The following is a 16765-nucleotide window of genomic DNA, read 5'->3' on the forward strand; positions in this document are numbered from 1 at the left end:
TATTAGATAGGAAAACAATTAGAACCCCAAATTCATTTCCTCAGATTAATTCGCCTCTCTCACGCCTTGGAAACTAAATGTAACCATCAAGGCTTGCTTATCCATCGGAAACACTGTGCCTTAAATATCGCTTATTTGCTTTTGCAAAATAATTATTGCTTTCCCAAAAATTCTAACATACAGTGCAACCTCAATAAAACAAGACCCCACCGTGCTCAAATAAACACTTGAGATAGCGAATTGTCGCTTTACCGGAGGTGGAACAAATAATAGCCAAAATACCTATTGTGAACACTTATACTGGAACAACAGGATTGGTGTTGCGACAGAGAAATTTCTATGGGATAAACGGGAGCTTAAATCCAGACGAAAGGTGACGTTCTTTGCATCACGAAATTTCCTGATTTTAATGACAACTATTCTAACAATTTATAAGTGCCGTACTGAATAAAAATCATGCACAGCATTTCTTTGTCAATCAATATGCCACTGCATGACTGACCAATCCATTTTTCTATGTACTTGTTGGTACATTTACGTGATTATTCTTTTGTTAGGGCGTTTTCCACTGTAAATTCAAGAAAGAACTGATAAAACTGTATCGCCGTTATTCGATGCCTCAAATGCTTCCATTGGTGTCAAATACGCGACAGAATTGTGAAATAAAGTATCACATTTGTTTTTGCTGACGAAAACGGTGGAAGGTGGTAGAATGATCCTGCCTTGGAAGACTTTTTCTATCATTCAATGTAATACCTACATTACCTACACTAAACAGTCTACTCAGCTTGCATAATGATAAGACTAAAATTGCTGTTGTTTTGAAGAAAAGGTCCATTTTGAGTGTTTCGCCCTCAACGCCATTGAAATATGTAATACACAGAGTGTATCCCTGACACTTGAATACAAGCAATTTGAATTACAATTGGTGATATAAGAAAAGATATTAACGTGATATTATTTCACAAAAAATATGACGCAAATATTAAGCTGATGTCACTTAATCCCTCAATGCCGTCATGCGTACCCAGTACGCTTCCTGAACTTCTGTATCTAATATTTTTTCTCCGTTAGTTATTGTATTTTAAATTAATACTAATTACTCCACATTTTGAAGAAATGTTTTTTCTTTCCAATAAAATATTCATAGCGACTGTATGCCTTCAGGTTTATTTTTAATGTTTCGATGAAATTCCGTTTTGAACCAGCGAGTTGACGAATTCCATCTAAAAAATCAACGCCTTCCTTCAAATGTACTATCATGAAAACTGCTGCCTATTCTATTAGTGAGACATCAAGAAGGATCAGCTACTTTAGCTTGAGATACGGTCCTCATAAGCTCACTGCCTTCTCTCCATCTTCTCCTTGTGTGTCATCACCTCGAGCCCCAAGTGTGTTTGGTCAGCCGTGCTATTCCTAAGAGTCCTAAGCGAAGGGGTCATGTGCTTGGCTCTGCATTTATTTTTTTCTTCTTTTGAGTACAGTAATCAACGAAGATAAGATTCCTTCTAAACAGTCAGCGTATATCAGGGCCCATTCGGGATACATATTCTCTCGTCTCTTGATGCAGCTACGAAACCACGTGCTTCAGTCCCCTAGAGCCATTCATGCTGTGTGGTGTTCTTTCAGGCAGTGTGTTGAAATTCTCATCGGGTGTACTTCCTGTGTGTGGTTATTTTTATTTATAATTGGGTATTCTACAAAAGTGCAATAGTTGAAAAGGCAAAATAACTGAAAGGCAAAAAAAGAGACTCTGAAGTCTGTTTGTGTGTTAGGTTATAAGGAATTCATAGGTGGGGAGAACATGTTATTTCAAGGAACTGTTATTGCATTTGTATCTAATCAAAAGAAAACGCCATAACAAGTGGTGTATGAAGTTTTGTAGGAGACTATTGAATGCCACAGTCCTAAAATCATGTTTTTCACAGGAAAACACATATAAAAAATTGACTCTGTTATCATTTCGCGTGCAATTGGTCGAGGTAATATTTTTGAAATATCCAACTCCATACGGGCTGTTTGGACATGGCTGTCACTCCTTGGGCAATTTAATACCAAAACTCACAGAAATACATTAGACAATTCCTACTGATATGAAGAAATCAAAGCCTCAAAGGAGGTGAGCAGTTTGCACCTAGTATGGGAAATGAAGGGACAGCGTGTACTGGTGTGAAAATCTGCAGAGGGCATATGCTTGGATTGCTTCAAATCATGTCACATAAAGCGGAATTACAAAGGTAAAGTCGTTTGAATAAGTTTTTTTAAATAATTTATAATTTTAATAATAATAATTTACGTTTGAAACATTAGCACGTGAGTGCCTATCTGAAATGATTTGGTAACAATAGAACAAAGAGAAATGGGCCCAGTGATGAATTCTCAAGTAGGCAAAACGGGTAATCCTATCGAAAATATCCAATCGGCTATGAAGTTTTCAACCCCAAATCACTTAAATACATCATGTAATTGTGTTTAAGGAATGCATGGATTGCTAGAGATCTCACAACTAATCGAAACAAAATTTTTATATTTGAAAACGGAGAAGACAGAGAGAAGGCAGTGAGCTTATGAGGACCGTATCTCACTACTGTGAGATACAGTACTGGCTACGCTTGACGGCGGCATACGAAATTTAAAGGGCACGTACTGGGTACGCATGATGGCGTTGAGGGGTTAACTAGGTTCCACTGCACTAGGACAAAGGATGCAAGGCAAAGCTTTGTGATTTAAAGCACAGAGGAATTTTTGGATCCCAAAAGGCACACATCAAACTTCGTATCTGCCGTCTTTTTGTTACTGATAAGACCATACAGAGGGTTCTGTGCCGTCTGGGTGATGTCATAAAATTATCAGCAAAAGGATTATGGCCATCCACTTTTCGAGATGAATAGCTTGATGAGAAGTCCACAAATAATAAATGGAAAAATAAAGATATATTTAACGTCTATAAAAGGCTCTATAACAATCAATAATAAAAAGTTTGGTTAACCAGCTAATTAAAGACTGTCAATGATAAAAGCAGTCAATTATCATTTTCCTTATACTATTTTTTTTATTTTGTAAAGAATAAATAAAAGAGAATCTCACCGTTTCCTCTGGATTTGTGTGTGTGATGAAGAATAAGTTCTTTTTGAGTCCAACAATTTTTTTATACGCCAATACGGAGGGGTGATTTTCCAGCAATGGATAGACAGCCGGAAATACCAAATCAGCGATTTCTGGTCTCATTCGATGCTGAATTCTCAGGGTGTCAAACCTGATTCCATTCATCAGAAGACGCTCAAATAAAGATACTTCCAAATGATAATCCTTGGCTAGTCTGTAGACAGCAGGGGAGGGACGCAACTGCTTATGGTCACCTGAAAGAAAAAATTTTACAATGTACCAAGGTGAAATCATTAAATAAATCCAGAGCTATCTCTAGAGGCCTTACCAATTAATATTAAATGTTCACACTGAGAAGATAGGCACGCAAGAATGTGAGACTCCATAACCTCTGCAGCCTCTTCAACAATGACTGTAAGATAAAGAGAAAAAAATGGTGGAAGAACAACATTTCCAGTGGCCAAAATAACTGGAATCTGCAGTAATACCAGCCTGAAGTGAGTTTGGAAGTGCCCTCTTCAAATGTATTTCCTAAACCATTATAGGAAACAAAGGAATAAGTAGTCAAGGTATCAAAATAAGGATAAAAATAATAAAACTTTAAGCTTTGAAGGAATTATTATGATGTTAGCAGAAAGATTAAAAGATTTAGCTGACTTGAAAAATGTATTCATGAAGGAAAGAGATTTTATATAGCAGGCTAAACGGCAAAAAACCAAACAAATACATTTCTCAAGGGGTTATAATGGAAATAAAAGAGGTGGACACGACTTCAAACAAAATAAATCATTTATGCAGGCAAAGTAAACTGTAATTTGGTATGATTTAAAAATGTCACAATACAGACTAAGAAAAAATGCAAAACAGTTTAGGTCTTGCTGACAAGATAAATAGACAAGCTTAAAAGATTAGCACTAAGAGGTTTGATTAGGACGACTCACAAAAAGCAGAAATCATCTCACCTATCCTGGGTCCCACCTTCTGCAAAAGCCCTTGATGTCTTGCAGCCCCAGTGGTGGTCATCCCAATAACATCGCTCCCTGACAGAATATCCAAATGAAGTTTTTGCAGTATTTCTGACTTCTTACAGTTCAACTTTTGAAAGTATCTACGAGCTCTTTCCACCAACTCCTGAAAAAACTTGACTGATTCTGACACCCAGTATCTGTATAATGCCCACCTATGTTGAGGTTCCAAGGAATCTATGTTTACAATACGAATCAATCTTTGGATTAAATTCATATCAGGTTTATAGGGCTCAGACAACTTGGCTTTCAAGAACTGCAATCTACTCGCCCACATCATCATTTCATTTCTGATACTGTCCAACTCATGGCCTTCAGCCTTAGATGCTTCATATTGCAATTGAGTAATAATTTTCTTTATATCATAAGGTGTGCACAAATGAAAATCTTCATCATCATTCGTCACGGGCTCTATGTCATCCAGGTCTAAGTTAGTTGAATTTTGAACATAAATTCCTTCGAACAGCCACTCCTTAAGCGATGAATCCCTCCAGCTGCTGAAAGCTGAATACGGTGCACCTCTTATTTTTTTCACAGCATAGCCTAAATACTTGACAGATATGATCCCTGCATTTTTCATGAGCTTATTGACAATCTGACTGCAATGGTCAATGTACCGAGTGCATTCCTTAATCTCACTCAATATTTCCCTGAAAAGATTGTACTGAGTGATTTCCTTAATCTTAATCAATATTTCCGTGAAAGGAAGTTTATCGGGCCACTTTTCTTTACTTACAACTCTAAGGTTAAATTCATTCAGTTTCTCATTTTTGGATTGACTACCAATTCTAACAATATTTCTGGTGAATGATAAAATTCCTTCAAGAAACTGATCAAGAGCATGGTTTGTGTAACAAACAACCAAAATTGGACCTCTCTGCGACTTACGAGTATTTTCTAGCAATACTTCAGCAATTTTGAGGCCAAGGTAGGTCTTTCCTGTGCCTGGGGGACCCTGAATTACAGCACACTTCTTTGTCAAGGCTGAATGTAGCGCCTTATACTGCGACTCATTCAATTCCATCTCCTCCTTTGATGGCCATGAATCTTTATTTAAAACTTTAAATTCTATTCCATTCAACCTGAAAATTGTGTCAGGGAGTTGCTCCAGGTAAGTAGGATAGTGTGAATCAGGAGACACATCAATCAAGTATTCCTTCAAGGGAAAGTTCTCTTCAGTAAAGTTCTGCAATGCTTTCAAAACATGTTGATATGCTTCAAAATACACTTCACTCTCTGCCATGATGAACTCTTTTTCGAATAATTCTCCCTTGTTCACATCTCCCACTAGCTCACACCGCAAAATTCCTTTCTCAAGGAGTTCTACCCGTCTGTCCACGACCAGCCCCAAAATTATCGAACTAAACAGGTCACTGCTGAAACATAGTAAGGTCCCAAATAGGAACCTTTTAGACCTTGACCAGTTGTGTCTACTTGACTTGGCCCGAGGATTGAAAAGTACTTCAGTGACCAAAGAATTACCTTCAAATGAATGGTTCAAAAACCTTACACCCCGATAGAATCTCACATTCTCAATGCGCTTATACTTGTTAGATTTTGAAGACTGATGATCTATAAAGTTCATAATTCCTTCTCTCAATGGAATGATGAAATCCTCCCTCATGAGATTGAATTGCACATCCAAGTAGTGCTCAACACTCTTGTAAGGCCCATCAATCACCGCTGGACACAAATCAACTTTCATCTTCAATGAAAGATCTTGTGGCAGAGGGATGACACTCAACTCTCGAAAATTAATACCGGGCTGCCACTCCCTTTTCACCTTCTCCCTGCGTCTTTTTTGAGCGACTGACTCATGTAATTCATTAAGAGACTCCACATGATCCATGAGGCTTCTGTAATCCTCCTCTAGCTTGGGTGCCACCGGCAATTTCCTGATGAACTTTAAATTTTGCAAGGCCATCACAGCCCTAGTGCAATGATCACTCAGAATTTCACTCGCTTTTGCTGGCATCATTTGAACAAAAGTGTTGTACAAAATGTAGAGGTTTTCAAAATAATTTGTAAACTCCTCAGCACTAAATTCCATGTTCTGGGCTATAATATTGAATGAAAACGTAGAAAACTGTTCCAAAACACTGGAATGAATTGAGTGAGCAAGAAGAGATGCCTGTAACTGCTTGTTGCTGGCGGTTGTGATTTTGGCAAGAATTTCTACCACCAGCATGATCATATTTGGACTAAGTTTCCGCTTCAAAAGGGTAGTGAAACCCTCTAATTTAGTCTGCAAATACACTAACAATTCTGATGGATCCATTTTTAACTTTTTCCTCATTTCTTCTTCTTGGAATCCTGCAGTACATTCATCCATGGGATGAGATACAATGTCCATCTTCATCCATTGCTGTGTACCAACATTGATACCTCTGCATCCATCTGTTTTTGGACTGAGCTCACCTGACTCGACGCAACCATCTGAACTCTGCTGATTTCTATCCATTTGTTCATAATATAGGTTACCATTGGATCTAAGATTGCTCCTACCCCTCATATTGTCTGAGGGTGAAGCATTATTATCATTCAAATAACGGCTTTGTCTCAGCTCATTTTGAAATTTTGTTGTTGAAAAATGCTGACCATCACCAGGAGCATCATCTGCACTCATATGTCTCCAGGACAAATTAGCTTCCTTTTCCTCTTTATCATTGCCTGCCTTCTCTTTCTGCCTGCCCTCCTCAATCTCCTTGAACAGCAGGCCACTAAGATTTGAAGCCATACCGTTCAATCTGTGCAGAGTAGAAAAGAAAAGCCCATTACCTTTTGTGCATGAAATGAAGATATACCGTATATCTCCGAATATAGTCCCCCCTTTTTTTCCAAAAATGCCCGAGTGAAAGTAAGGGGGGGGGGGACTATATTCGAGTGTAATCCAGTTTAGCATAATAAAGGTGACCATCAAGTTATAAATAACGGCATAATGGCTAATGTTCTCGTAGTCTTTCTATTTGAGTATATTTATGAGGATTATAATCGGAGATGTGAGTAAATACTGCCACGTTTTACTGGAAATTAAGGCAATTTTTACCATAAATGTTGTAGAGATACGATTCTTCCGATTCAAATAGCAAATTGGATATGCGTTTTCACGGAATCGATCGGGTAGCCGTTAATTTTTCTTGGAAAAGTATTGTTAGAATAATTCAATCGGCACTGATCACTTAATGACGCAAAACAATGAATAATTAAAATCAAAACTAAACACACTATCATTACATTAATCGAACACTATAATTGAATCAATAGTATATGTACCCGCCGCGATTTAGAACTCATTTTAATAGTTACACAATTTAAATCATTGCGAAAAATAAACAGATAAAGTGTACCTTTCGTGACGATTTCACTACGTCCGTAGCTACTATACGTCCATGTGCCCGTGCGGTTCGTGTTTACAACCACTGTCTTTACCACAGATATATACAATAGATTGGCAGTGGGAGGGGGTGGGGTGAAGCCGTGCCTTTCTGCTGGCGGCCATGTTGCTTTCACCGACCTATGCGTTTGCGTACGTAAGGAACTGGAGGAAAATTACATTGTGAAAGATAATGGCGCATTGATTAAGGCTATGAACTATAGAAAACGTTGTCAATTTCGTTTAAGATGTATCCAATTAAAAAGAAAGGGACCGATCGTGACACTTACGTGGTAAATTAACCAATCTTTGAGCGGAACATGACCGTGACGAAGTTATGAAATTGGTAATATAAGCTGAGCTAAGATTAATACTAATTCGGTTGCTACTCAATATTCTGGAATTGGAATCCAAATGTATGAGTTATCTCGCAAAATAATATTGTGTCCCAAATATAGAAGGGGCGTAGCAGATGGGGAAAATGGTTAACTACGTCGTCTGCTAGTCTAGGAAGCTAGCCTACAATCGTGAATACATGGTATTTTTCACCCTTAGATTTAGATAATTAATCCTTAGATAAGTAATCGGGCCAAAAATATTACCTAATTAAATTTGATTCAACCTATTTAAACCCATTACGATCTAACTTTCTGAGCAAGACAAGCTGCTTGGTGCTGTAAAATGCTTTTCTGAGGTCGTAAAGAGTCAATGCGATTGAATTCCTATCCTTAAGCATCAGAAATATAATTTACATTTTGTATAGGCAGTGTTTTGGATTTCCCCTCACGATCACCCAACTGCGAACTTGAAAAGAAGTTATTGGCTTAAAAAACTCAACGATTTGATCCATTATCAGTTTCATGTTGTTATAATATTCGAAGGGGAAGCAGACTATAATATAAATCTTACATCATGAGGGGGTACACTTTTAATGAGAATTTCTATCTCACCGGGATAAGTGATTATAACAGACACCATTTTCTATGTAGAAGCCACAAAATGATCATGTACCTGATAAGTATACTCGGTCTCTAAAACTCCGGATTTACCCAAAGTTATGCTATAGGACCTCACAGGATGTGTCACAGTTTCATGATGCTATTTATACAACTATGTGAATTTTGCCAACAATAAATTTAAAAAGGTAGAGCATAACCTGCACTCCACGTGATATAAATTTCGTGGCGATACGTTCAAAAAAAGGCATTGGAAAATATTTTCATGTTGTGTGAGATGGAAGCGGAGACATCACTGAACGCAAACCATGCTTTCCTTATATCTATTACTTATGCGTGTAGAGACACATTTTCGCCCCCAGGAAATTTTTCCCTCGTAGCGTACTTAAAAGTGCACCCCCTCACCACGCAGTGGTTCACCATTCTTCTTTTAAAAAGCTCCAAAAGCAGGAAAAGTAGCCTCTCAAATACACGGGCGTTAATGGCACACGAATAACGGTCGGTGAATACAAGATGGCTTTTTGCGCAAAATTTCTCTGCCGGCCGGCTTCAGCGCCACCGTGAGGAAAACATAGGCACTGCCAATCTATTGTATATATCTGTGGTCTTTACCGCCTTCACAGAACAAGAATGCGCAATAGTTGATGCATTTGTTTCTGAAAAGGCGCAATCATGGGCGTAATCCAGTACACGCTCCCAATGCTCCCGAGTGCTCCCGCTTCAGACGCTACAGATTCGTGGTCCACTTTCGCTCCTATCGCTCCCAGTGCTACCCTCATGGAGAATACATTATATAGGAGATTAAAGAGACTGCCACTAGGTGTTGCCATGAGCATCCCGAGCCAGAGTCCTCTGGATGGCAGTTCTCTACACTACTACCTCATAGGGTCGAGTCGTTCCATACACTTCCACTATGGGAATTGAGACGTCCGCCATTTTAGTTCTTCCGTCTCTATAGAGTCTTATGGGGGAAAGTGATATAATGCCAGTTTTTTTCATAAATACGCGATTCCTGTCGCATTTTCGGTAATTATAAATTATAATATATTCAATCTTGATGTACTGGGAACACTTTACTATCAATTTGTAAATTTTAAATCGTGAAAAATAACAAATAATCGCGCTTCAGCCAAGTTTTGATTATTTTCACTGGACGTTTTTCTAGATATGAAAAACTCATATTTGTCTGTAACAGGGTAAATTATTTCCAAAACTAATACTACTGCTCCCAGGGCTACTAGATATATAGCGTTTTGTTCTCGTCAAAGGAATAATTTCAGATTTTGAAAAGTCCAATATCAGCTGAGAGAGAATTGTTATCTTCAGATCGGAAGAGATTTCGCATGTAATATCCGAGTAAACTTCCATGAAAACAGCGCAATGCATATTATACGAGGAATTTGAGGACAAGTCTGGTCAATTTTTAATGCCGAAAAATCGGAAATATTATCCTACCCGAAAATTAGACAAGAAAAACTACAGAAGTCACAAGCTGTCATGCAGTTTATGTACTTTTCACGAGAGTTGCAGATCATAAAAGATGTCATCAAAGGAGGTATATAAAAGAAAAAAATCACATTTTTCCAAAGTATATAATGTACACACACCACAAATGTTACATTTTAAGGTTTCCAGAATGATTTAACAATTCCATTGAAACTAAGATTATTTACACATTGCAAAATAAAAAATAAATCTGAAGTGCACATGATGTAACATTTCTATTAAAATGGATTCAAATTAGTAGGAGAGAATGATGAATAGGTGATAACAGCTGCCACACATCTTGCATTCTTCTCAATGTTGCTATGTTCCTTTACCACCAATGACATTGACTACTCGAATATCTGAACCTGTAATTAAAAATATAAATAAAATTTCGAGCTTTATTACACCAAAAGCATTAATTCATAAGTAATTTTAATGAACAGCATCTTACAATTAGTGATACAACAAATTCTCACAATCAACAGTCCTGATAAAGTTCTATAATGTGTGGATGTTTATTAAACATGCAATCACTTAAGTTTCTATATCATCTTTCATGGTTTGAGCAATAGAAAATTAATAAACGTGCAATTTCAATTGGCAGACAACTTTCTGGAAATTAATATTATTACCAAGATGGCAATCTTCCTGTCAGCATACAAAATTATAAAAAGGAATAATATGACATTAACATTCCACAACACTGTTACTCAGTGGCATAACTATGGGGGGAGGAAGTGAAAGATCCCTCCCAAAAGCCTCAGAGAAATAAAAAAATTATTTATAATTATTTTATATATTGAACTGCATTGACTAAAAGTTAAATCTTTTGCGCCAAAATGATTTCAAATGTATTTCCAGGAATGTTATTCTTCAAAAATTTTCTTGGACTGATTCGTTGTCTGAGGGGGAGGGGGGTGGTTGCTACCCCAGGCCATCCTATCCTTCCCAAAGCATATTCTTAGTTACCTCATTGCCATTACTCCTTCACACAAATATTTCAACATTTATCAGATCATCTAAAATTATTATCTAATTGAATACATACAGTCATATTAAACTACTCCAGTGCCTAATCTCGACCATCCTATGCTCTCCCCCTTTAAAAAATATTTACATTTTAAAACATTCCAAACAGCGGAATAGGTTGATAGATTTCACATTTAATAGGCATTCTCAAACATATCCCATATTTTAACCCCAGAATACTGTTCAGCAAAGAATTCATGTCAATGGTGAAGGTACCCCCCAATTAATGACCCTCATTATAACGATGAACACCATTTATCTATCTCCATCAACACCACCATGGAATGTGTCATACAGTTTCCTCTAGTATTACATCCATTATAATAACATTCAGACCAGGATTAAGCAGTCAATAGTTATGGAAAAAAATTGACTGTATAAGAGGAATCTCAGAATAGTAGTGAATTAATGCACAGCAAGACCAAACTTGCCTATCAAAAGAACCACTAGTAATTATGAAGAACAGATTTCAACCCCAGAAAACTGTTCAGTGAAGAGTTCAAGTCAATGCTCATGGTACCCTCCAATCAATGAGATGAACAACATTTACATTCTCCATTAACACCATCATGGAATATATATTCCTTTAAGTACAACATATAATGTAGTAATTTGCCAATAAGGATTAAGTAATCCACACTTCTGGAAAGAAACTAACTTAAAAAGAGGAATCTCAGAATTGCAGTGCAGTTATGCACAAAAAAACTAAACTTACCCATCAAAAGAAGCATTCTCAATTATGAAGAAGAGACTTGGCACTAGAAAAAGTTTTGAAAGCAACTTAAGCTATACCAAGAAGGGCAAGTATCGAAGGAAAAATAAATATATTGGCCCATGCTGCTGATGTAGCCTTAATAGCCTATAGTAAAAGTAACCTCAAATCAGTAGCCCAAGTAGAATGGTAATAAAAGTAGGATTACAGTTAATTGAAGATAAGACTAAATATATGAAAATTGGAAGAGTGGCAGAGCCTAAAATTTCTCTGCTGGTGTTTGGTAGTCACCATTAACTGCCAAAATTAAATACATAGATGAAGAGATACAAACGGGGATAAATTAAGCTAATAGATGCAACTGAAGCCTATCAAAATAATCGTACATTCAACTTCTCAATATACCAACTCCAGATATATATCAACTCAAGAAAGATAAAAATTAAAATGAATACTATCATAATACAGCAAGTGCTCGTATACGAGGCTGAGGTAAGGACCCTAACAAAGCAGCCCTAGAAGAAGTAAATAACTGTTGGAAATTAAATATTGAGAAGGATATATGGTCCAACATTTGACGAAGGGGTTTGGAGAATACTGAAAAACATAGAGCAGGAAACTTCATAAAACAAGATATTGTCACTGTGATCAGAAGTAGGAGAATTGCATGGCTTGGTCATGTAAGAAGAAGTGAGGAGTATGGAGAGGTCAACCAGAGGGAAAGCACCCACCAGGAAGACTAAGATGCAATGACCCAGTGGTTGAGGACATGGGATGAGTTGGGGAAAAGGTTGACATTATGGAGGACAAAGGAGTCTGAAGAGACAACTTGTTGGTAAGGCCAAATATCAACTTGGATTTGAGTATGGAATCATATTACTTGCAATATTTACTTTGATTAAACATGTTTTGTGCTTGAATTCCCCCTCTCTAAGAACGACTGTTGCACTTATTTGTAATTTGATTTCAGCATTAATCTCATGAACATAATAACATTTCATACATACTAATTTCTCTTCAAAAATAAGGGGGTACTTCGTAATTGGAACTTTAAAACTTGACTGAAGGATTAAAAGCAGTGGCTTCATAGTATGTGGTTTACAATATCATTGATTAAAAAATTCAACCATGTTGCAATGACCTATTGCAAAATTTTTTTAACCATATGCTGAAGTAGAAAACTGAAAGTAAGCCATATGAATGAAGCCATAATATCTTTGGAAAAGAATGATGCCAAGCTTAAAATGATAAAAATTCAGCCAATCAGTGATGTATAAAAAAATAAAAGCTTATAATACAATTAAGTTAAGTTCAAACTCAAAGAGAACCAATGCGTCTAATATTTATATGCCACTTTCATTATGAGGTTTTTGACTTTTACTTTGCAGTGCACCATTTTCCTCTAGGAACTCTAATGAATTACCTTCAACAAATATATTCAAAGCTACAGACACTTGTGGAGAGGTCAACCAGACAACCCTTAAGAAACAAATAAATGGCAATGTGGTATCCTATTCATACATGCATGCTGGTGAGAAAGGGTAGTTGAACGCTCAATGCCAGGGTATTTCTTGTAAAATGTAGAACTTACCCAATCAGTAATTTTAGCATCGTGTGCTAGTTCTTCCTATGTTGCTCCCTTGCCAAATGACACTCTTGGAACCTGCATGAACAGCAGCAGCAACATGCAAGTGATAATGCAAATCAATTTTATTAATTTATTCCAATGGTAAACATTACTAATCACTAGAATATAGAATCAACGCAAAAGGAAATGGCAGAAAATCCCCCTACGGCTTAGGATAAACACCATAAATGGATTTAGGAGTACAATATCCTAGGTTTATCACAACGTATCACTAAGAAATGCATTTTAAAGAAGTTTTTATTGCAACAGAAATCATGATATCTCAAAAATATCATTAAAACCATATTATTTTCACACAATACCACATCATGTCTTGAATAAGTTATATCTACACATTAACAATAAGCTCCCAATCCACTCTTGACAATCACTATTTATAAAACATTTATAAAAGCACAATTAAACACACAGGCTAAATAAAAGTAAATGTATAAGTAAAACAATAAGTTCTAGAAAAATTTATATGAATAATATACACACTGACAACAAGGCATTGAAATTGAAATGATGTACGAAGAAATAATCAAAAACTCCTAGTTTTCCATAGCCATATTTTTTAAATAACTCGCAATAATTAGGCATGAATAGTACCGTCCTCTTTGATAATCACTGAAGCCATTTCAGAAAAACCTAATTAATTATATATTTCCATATTTTACAATTAGTTACTAAGCCCGAATACGTACCACAAGTAAATATTCGGCCAAAGATGTTGAAACTTCAAGTACACAGGAGCAGACAGCAGCATAAGCACTGGGCCACGACAAAAGTTCGGTGTTAATGTATTTTTCCGTTTTAACCAGCCCTAGGAATGTAATCCTCTTCACTGGACTTAAACTGGAATTAAAAATTCGGAATGAGTCAAGGAAAAGATTAGTCGCAAAAGCGACTCGTCGAGATTTTAATTGCATCCTAAAATTAAGCATTCACACTACTTCGAAATATAATAGTCATTCTTCTCATAAACTACACACAAATAAAGCAATGAAAAGTGGAGTTTCGTCCACTAATATGTATCCAGATGCGCAGATTCTAGTCAAAAACGTAATTGCCTTTATTGTTGTAAATGACCGTAAGATTACTTCATACCGGCATTGACAAAAACAAATATTTTTATTGAATACAAAACTAGCAGCCCTAACAGTTATTGTTACACTTTCTGGTACGTAGTAAAGAACTACATCAATCATCTCTGCAACCCAGACTAAATATTATATTTTAGCCACAAAATTTCACATATTCCATTGATGAATAGAAAACACAGAAGAACAGAAACACTCGTCAAGAACCTCGCCGGATTATCTGAACCGGAATGCATATTTTTTTTAAATTACTACTTATGCACAGTTCAAACCTAATAATTGAAATACGTGGATCAACACTATTAAAAATTTAAGGTAATAGTATTAAAGGCACCATTAAGTGTAGAAAAACTTACCTCACGTAGGCGGGAAGACGTTGTTTGGTGTCACTTGTCCCTTCGGCATATTTGAAGCCATTTCGCTCTTCTCTCAGTATTTTGAGGGAAACTAAAATTTTTAAACACGTCCTTGGTGCTAATGGAGCAATTAGGAGCCGAACTACAACCTATTGTGCCGTATTTCTACTACAAATAACGGAAAATCTTGCCGAGCAACTGCCAGCCACATTCACTTTCTATGTGTAAACAAGAAGTGCAGAGAACAAAGATGGTAGGATGCGACGACTCAACTTTGTAGTGTATTATCAACAATCCAGAGGACTCTGTCCCGAGCTAACGAAGTGTTGCCAAATGTCGCAGTGTTGCCTATTCTGCAAAGACGGGTCGCTGCATGGGGAAACGTATAGTTTTAAAGGGCAATAGGACAGACAGAAAACCGAATTAACTTTTCGACTTGACCACTACCCGTTAATAAATACATTTCAACGAATCACTGAACAACAAATCGTCCTTTTGTCAATTTCCCGCTAACTCCATGACCAGTAGACGACGTATTCCGTAATATGTACGACGCCTCTCACAGTGCACAATTACCTGCTTAACATGTCAGAACATCGCAACTTCTGGATTCCCCTACTCTAAGTATTGCGATGTATATCGGTAATGTTATCGGAGTATGACATTGACTTTAGTTGTCATAAGGCACAGCGAAGAAAACCACAGAATAATTAAGCGTAAATAAAGTATGACTTTTAGAAAGTATTTGCACGAGAGGGATCAGTGAAAGTTTAGAAATCGATCTTAAAAAAATACAAACACATTTCTCTTATCAACGGAAAGAGCGATTGGTACAGATAAAGCTCAAAACCCACTAAGCCCCGAACTCTTTTGATTTCAAAAGGAACGAGAAAAAAAAGGCACCGAACACAACCACAAACAACATTTCGGACGTGATGCATCATAAAGCGTTGAAGATATGGCAATTAATCTAACAATGCTCATTGCATTTGCAACGGATGTCACAGTGCAAGATTAAGAATAAAGAATGCCATTGACTAAGAAGCGCTACCCTATCTAACAGTTGTCCTTCACAGAATTGAAATTTGGCATTTTATTATGACTATAACACAAAACTCACCTGTGCATGGATTTGCAAATACTTGCCTCTGATGGGGTGGCACTCACATTAACTGTAACACACATTAGAAATCATGCAATTTGCAGCTGTTACGGGAAACGTGGACCGGATGTCATGTAGACTTAAATAATTATATCCCAATTATTGTTCACAATCACATCAAACAGAAATTTATTGCCAAAATTGTAACTTACATAGAAATGTAGTTTCAAATGTAAAACAGAAATCTCTTTAGTCCAATATCAAACCATAGCTATTCACTGTGAGTCACACACCACGTAAAATAACTTTCCTTTTACAAACAGTTTAAACTTAAGATGATTAAGCACAGCAAATAAATAATGAAACAACACTGAGAACAGTTGATACAAAAATTCAAGCCTTGTATCGTTGAAATCACTTGCACTACACTAACCTAATTGCACTATGATAACACTGACTGCTCCAGAATAGTATTAATTGCACTTCACTTTCACTAATTTAACTTCGCTCCCACCAATTGCACTACTCCAGCGGCCGTTTCTGGCCCAGCATCCTTGCAATCGAAACAGCAAAACCACGGCAATACTCCACCTAAAAGGTAGAAAACAGATGATGTAAGAAAACTGATTTAAAGGATGAAACACGGATCGACAATACAACACTCAATAAGAAATAGTTTAACACTAATTACAAATGTTAGAACATTTTCTAGTTACCAATCAGTGAAAGTTTAGAACTCTATCATAAAAAATACAAACATATCTCTGATCAACGGAAAGAGCGATTTTATGTTTCAAACGGAAAGAGAACTCACTTTATAAAACGAAAAGATATCAAATTAATTCGACGATGCCCTATTTTCACAACGCATTCACTGGCGCGGACATAA

General features: G+C 36.7%; 1 protein-coding gene across 2 annotated transcripts in view; it reads right to left on the minus strand.

Moving 5' to 3' along the window:
* LOC124157424 (NFX1-type zinc finger-containing protein 1-like) overlaps window positions 1-16765 on the minus strand; it is a 79117-nt gene that overhangs the window by 35902 nt on the left and 26450 nt on the right. The window contains exons 1-4 of one of the 2 annotated variants that reach the window (XM_046532123.1): window positions 7478-7519; window positions 4068-6877; window positions 3434-3517; window positions 3088-3359 (exon numbers count right to left, since the gene is read on the minus strand). In XM_046532123.1, the coding sequence (XP_046388079.1) occupies window positions 3088-3359; window positions 3434-3517; window positions 4068-6867 (3156 nt within the window). In that variant the 5' untranslated portion in view covers window positions 6868-6877; window positions 7478-7519. Of the gene's footprint in view, window positions 1-3087; window positions 3360-3433; window positions 3518-4067; window positions 6878-7477; window positions 7520-16765 lie in introns of those variants that run through there. The other variant, XM_046532122.1, reaches the window with a different exon arrangement.

The sequence above is a fragment of the Ischnura elegans genome, chromosome 4 (assembly GCF_921293095.1).
Source record: "Ischnura elegans chromosome 4, ioIscEleg1.1, whole genome shotgun sequence".
NCBI classification, from domain to species: Eukaryota; Metazoa; Arthropoda; class Insecta; order Odonata; family Coenagrionidae; genus Ischnura; species Ischnura elegans.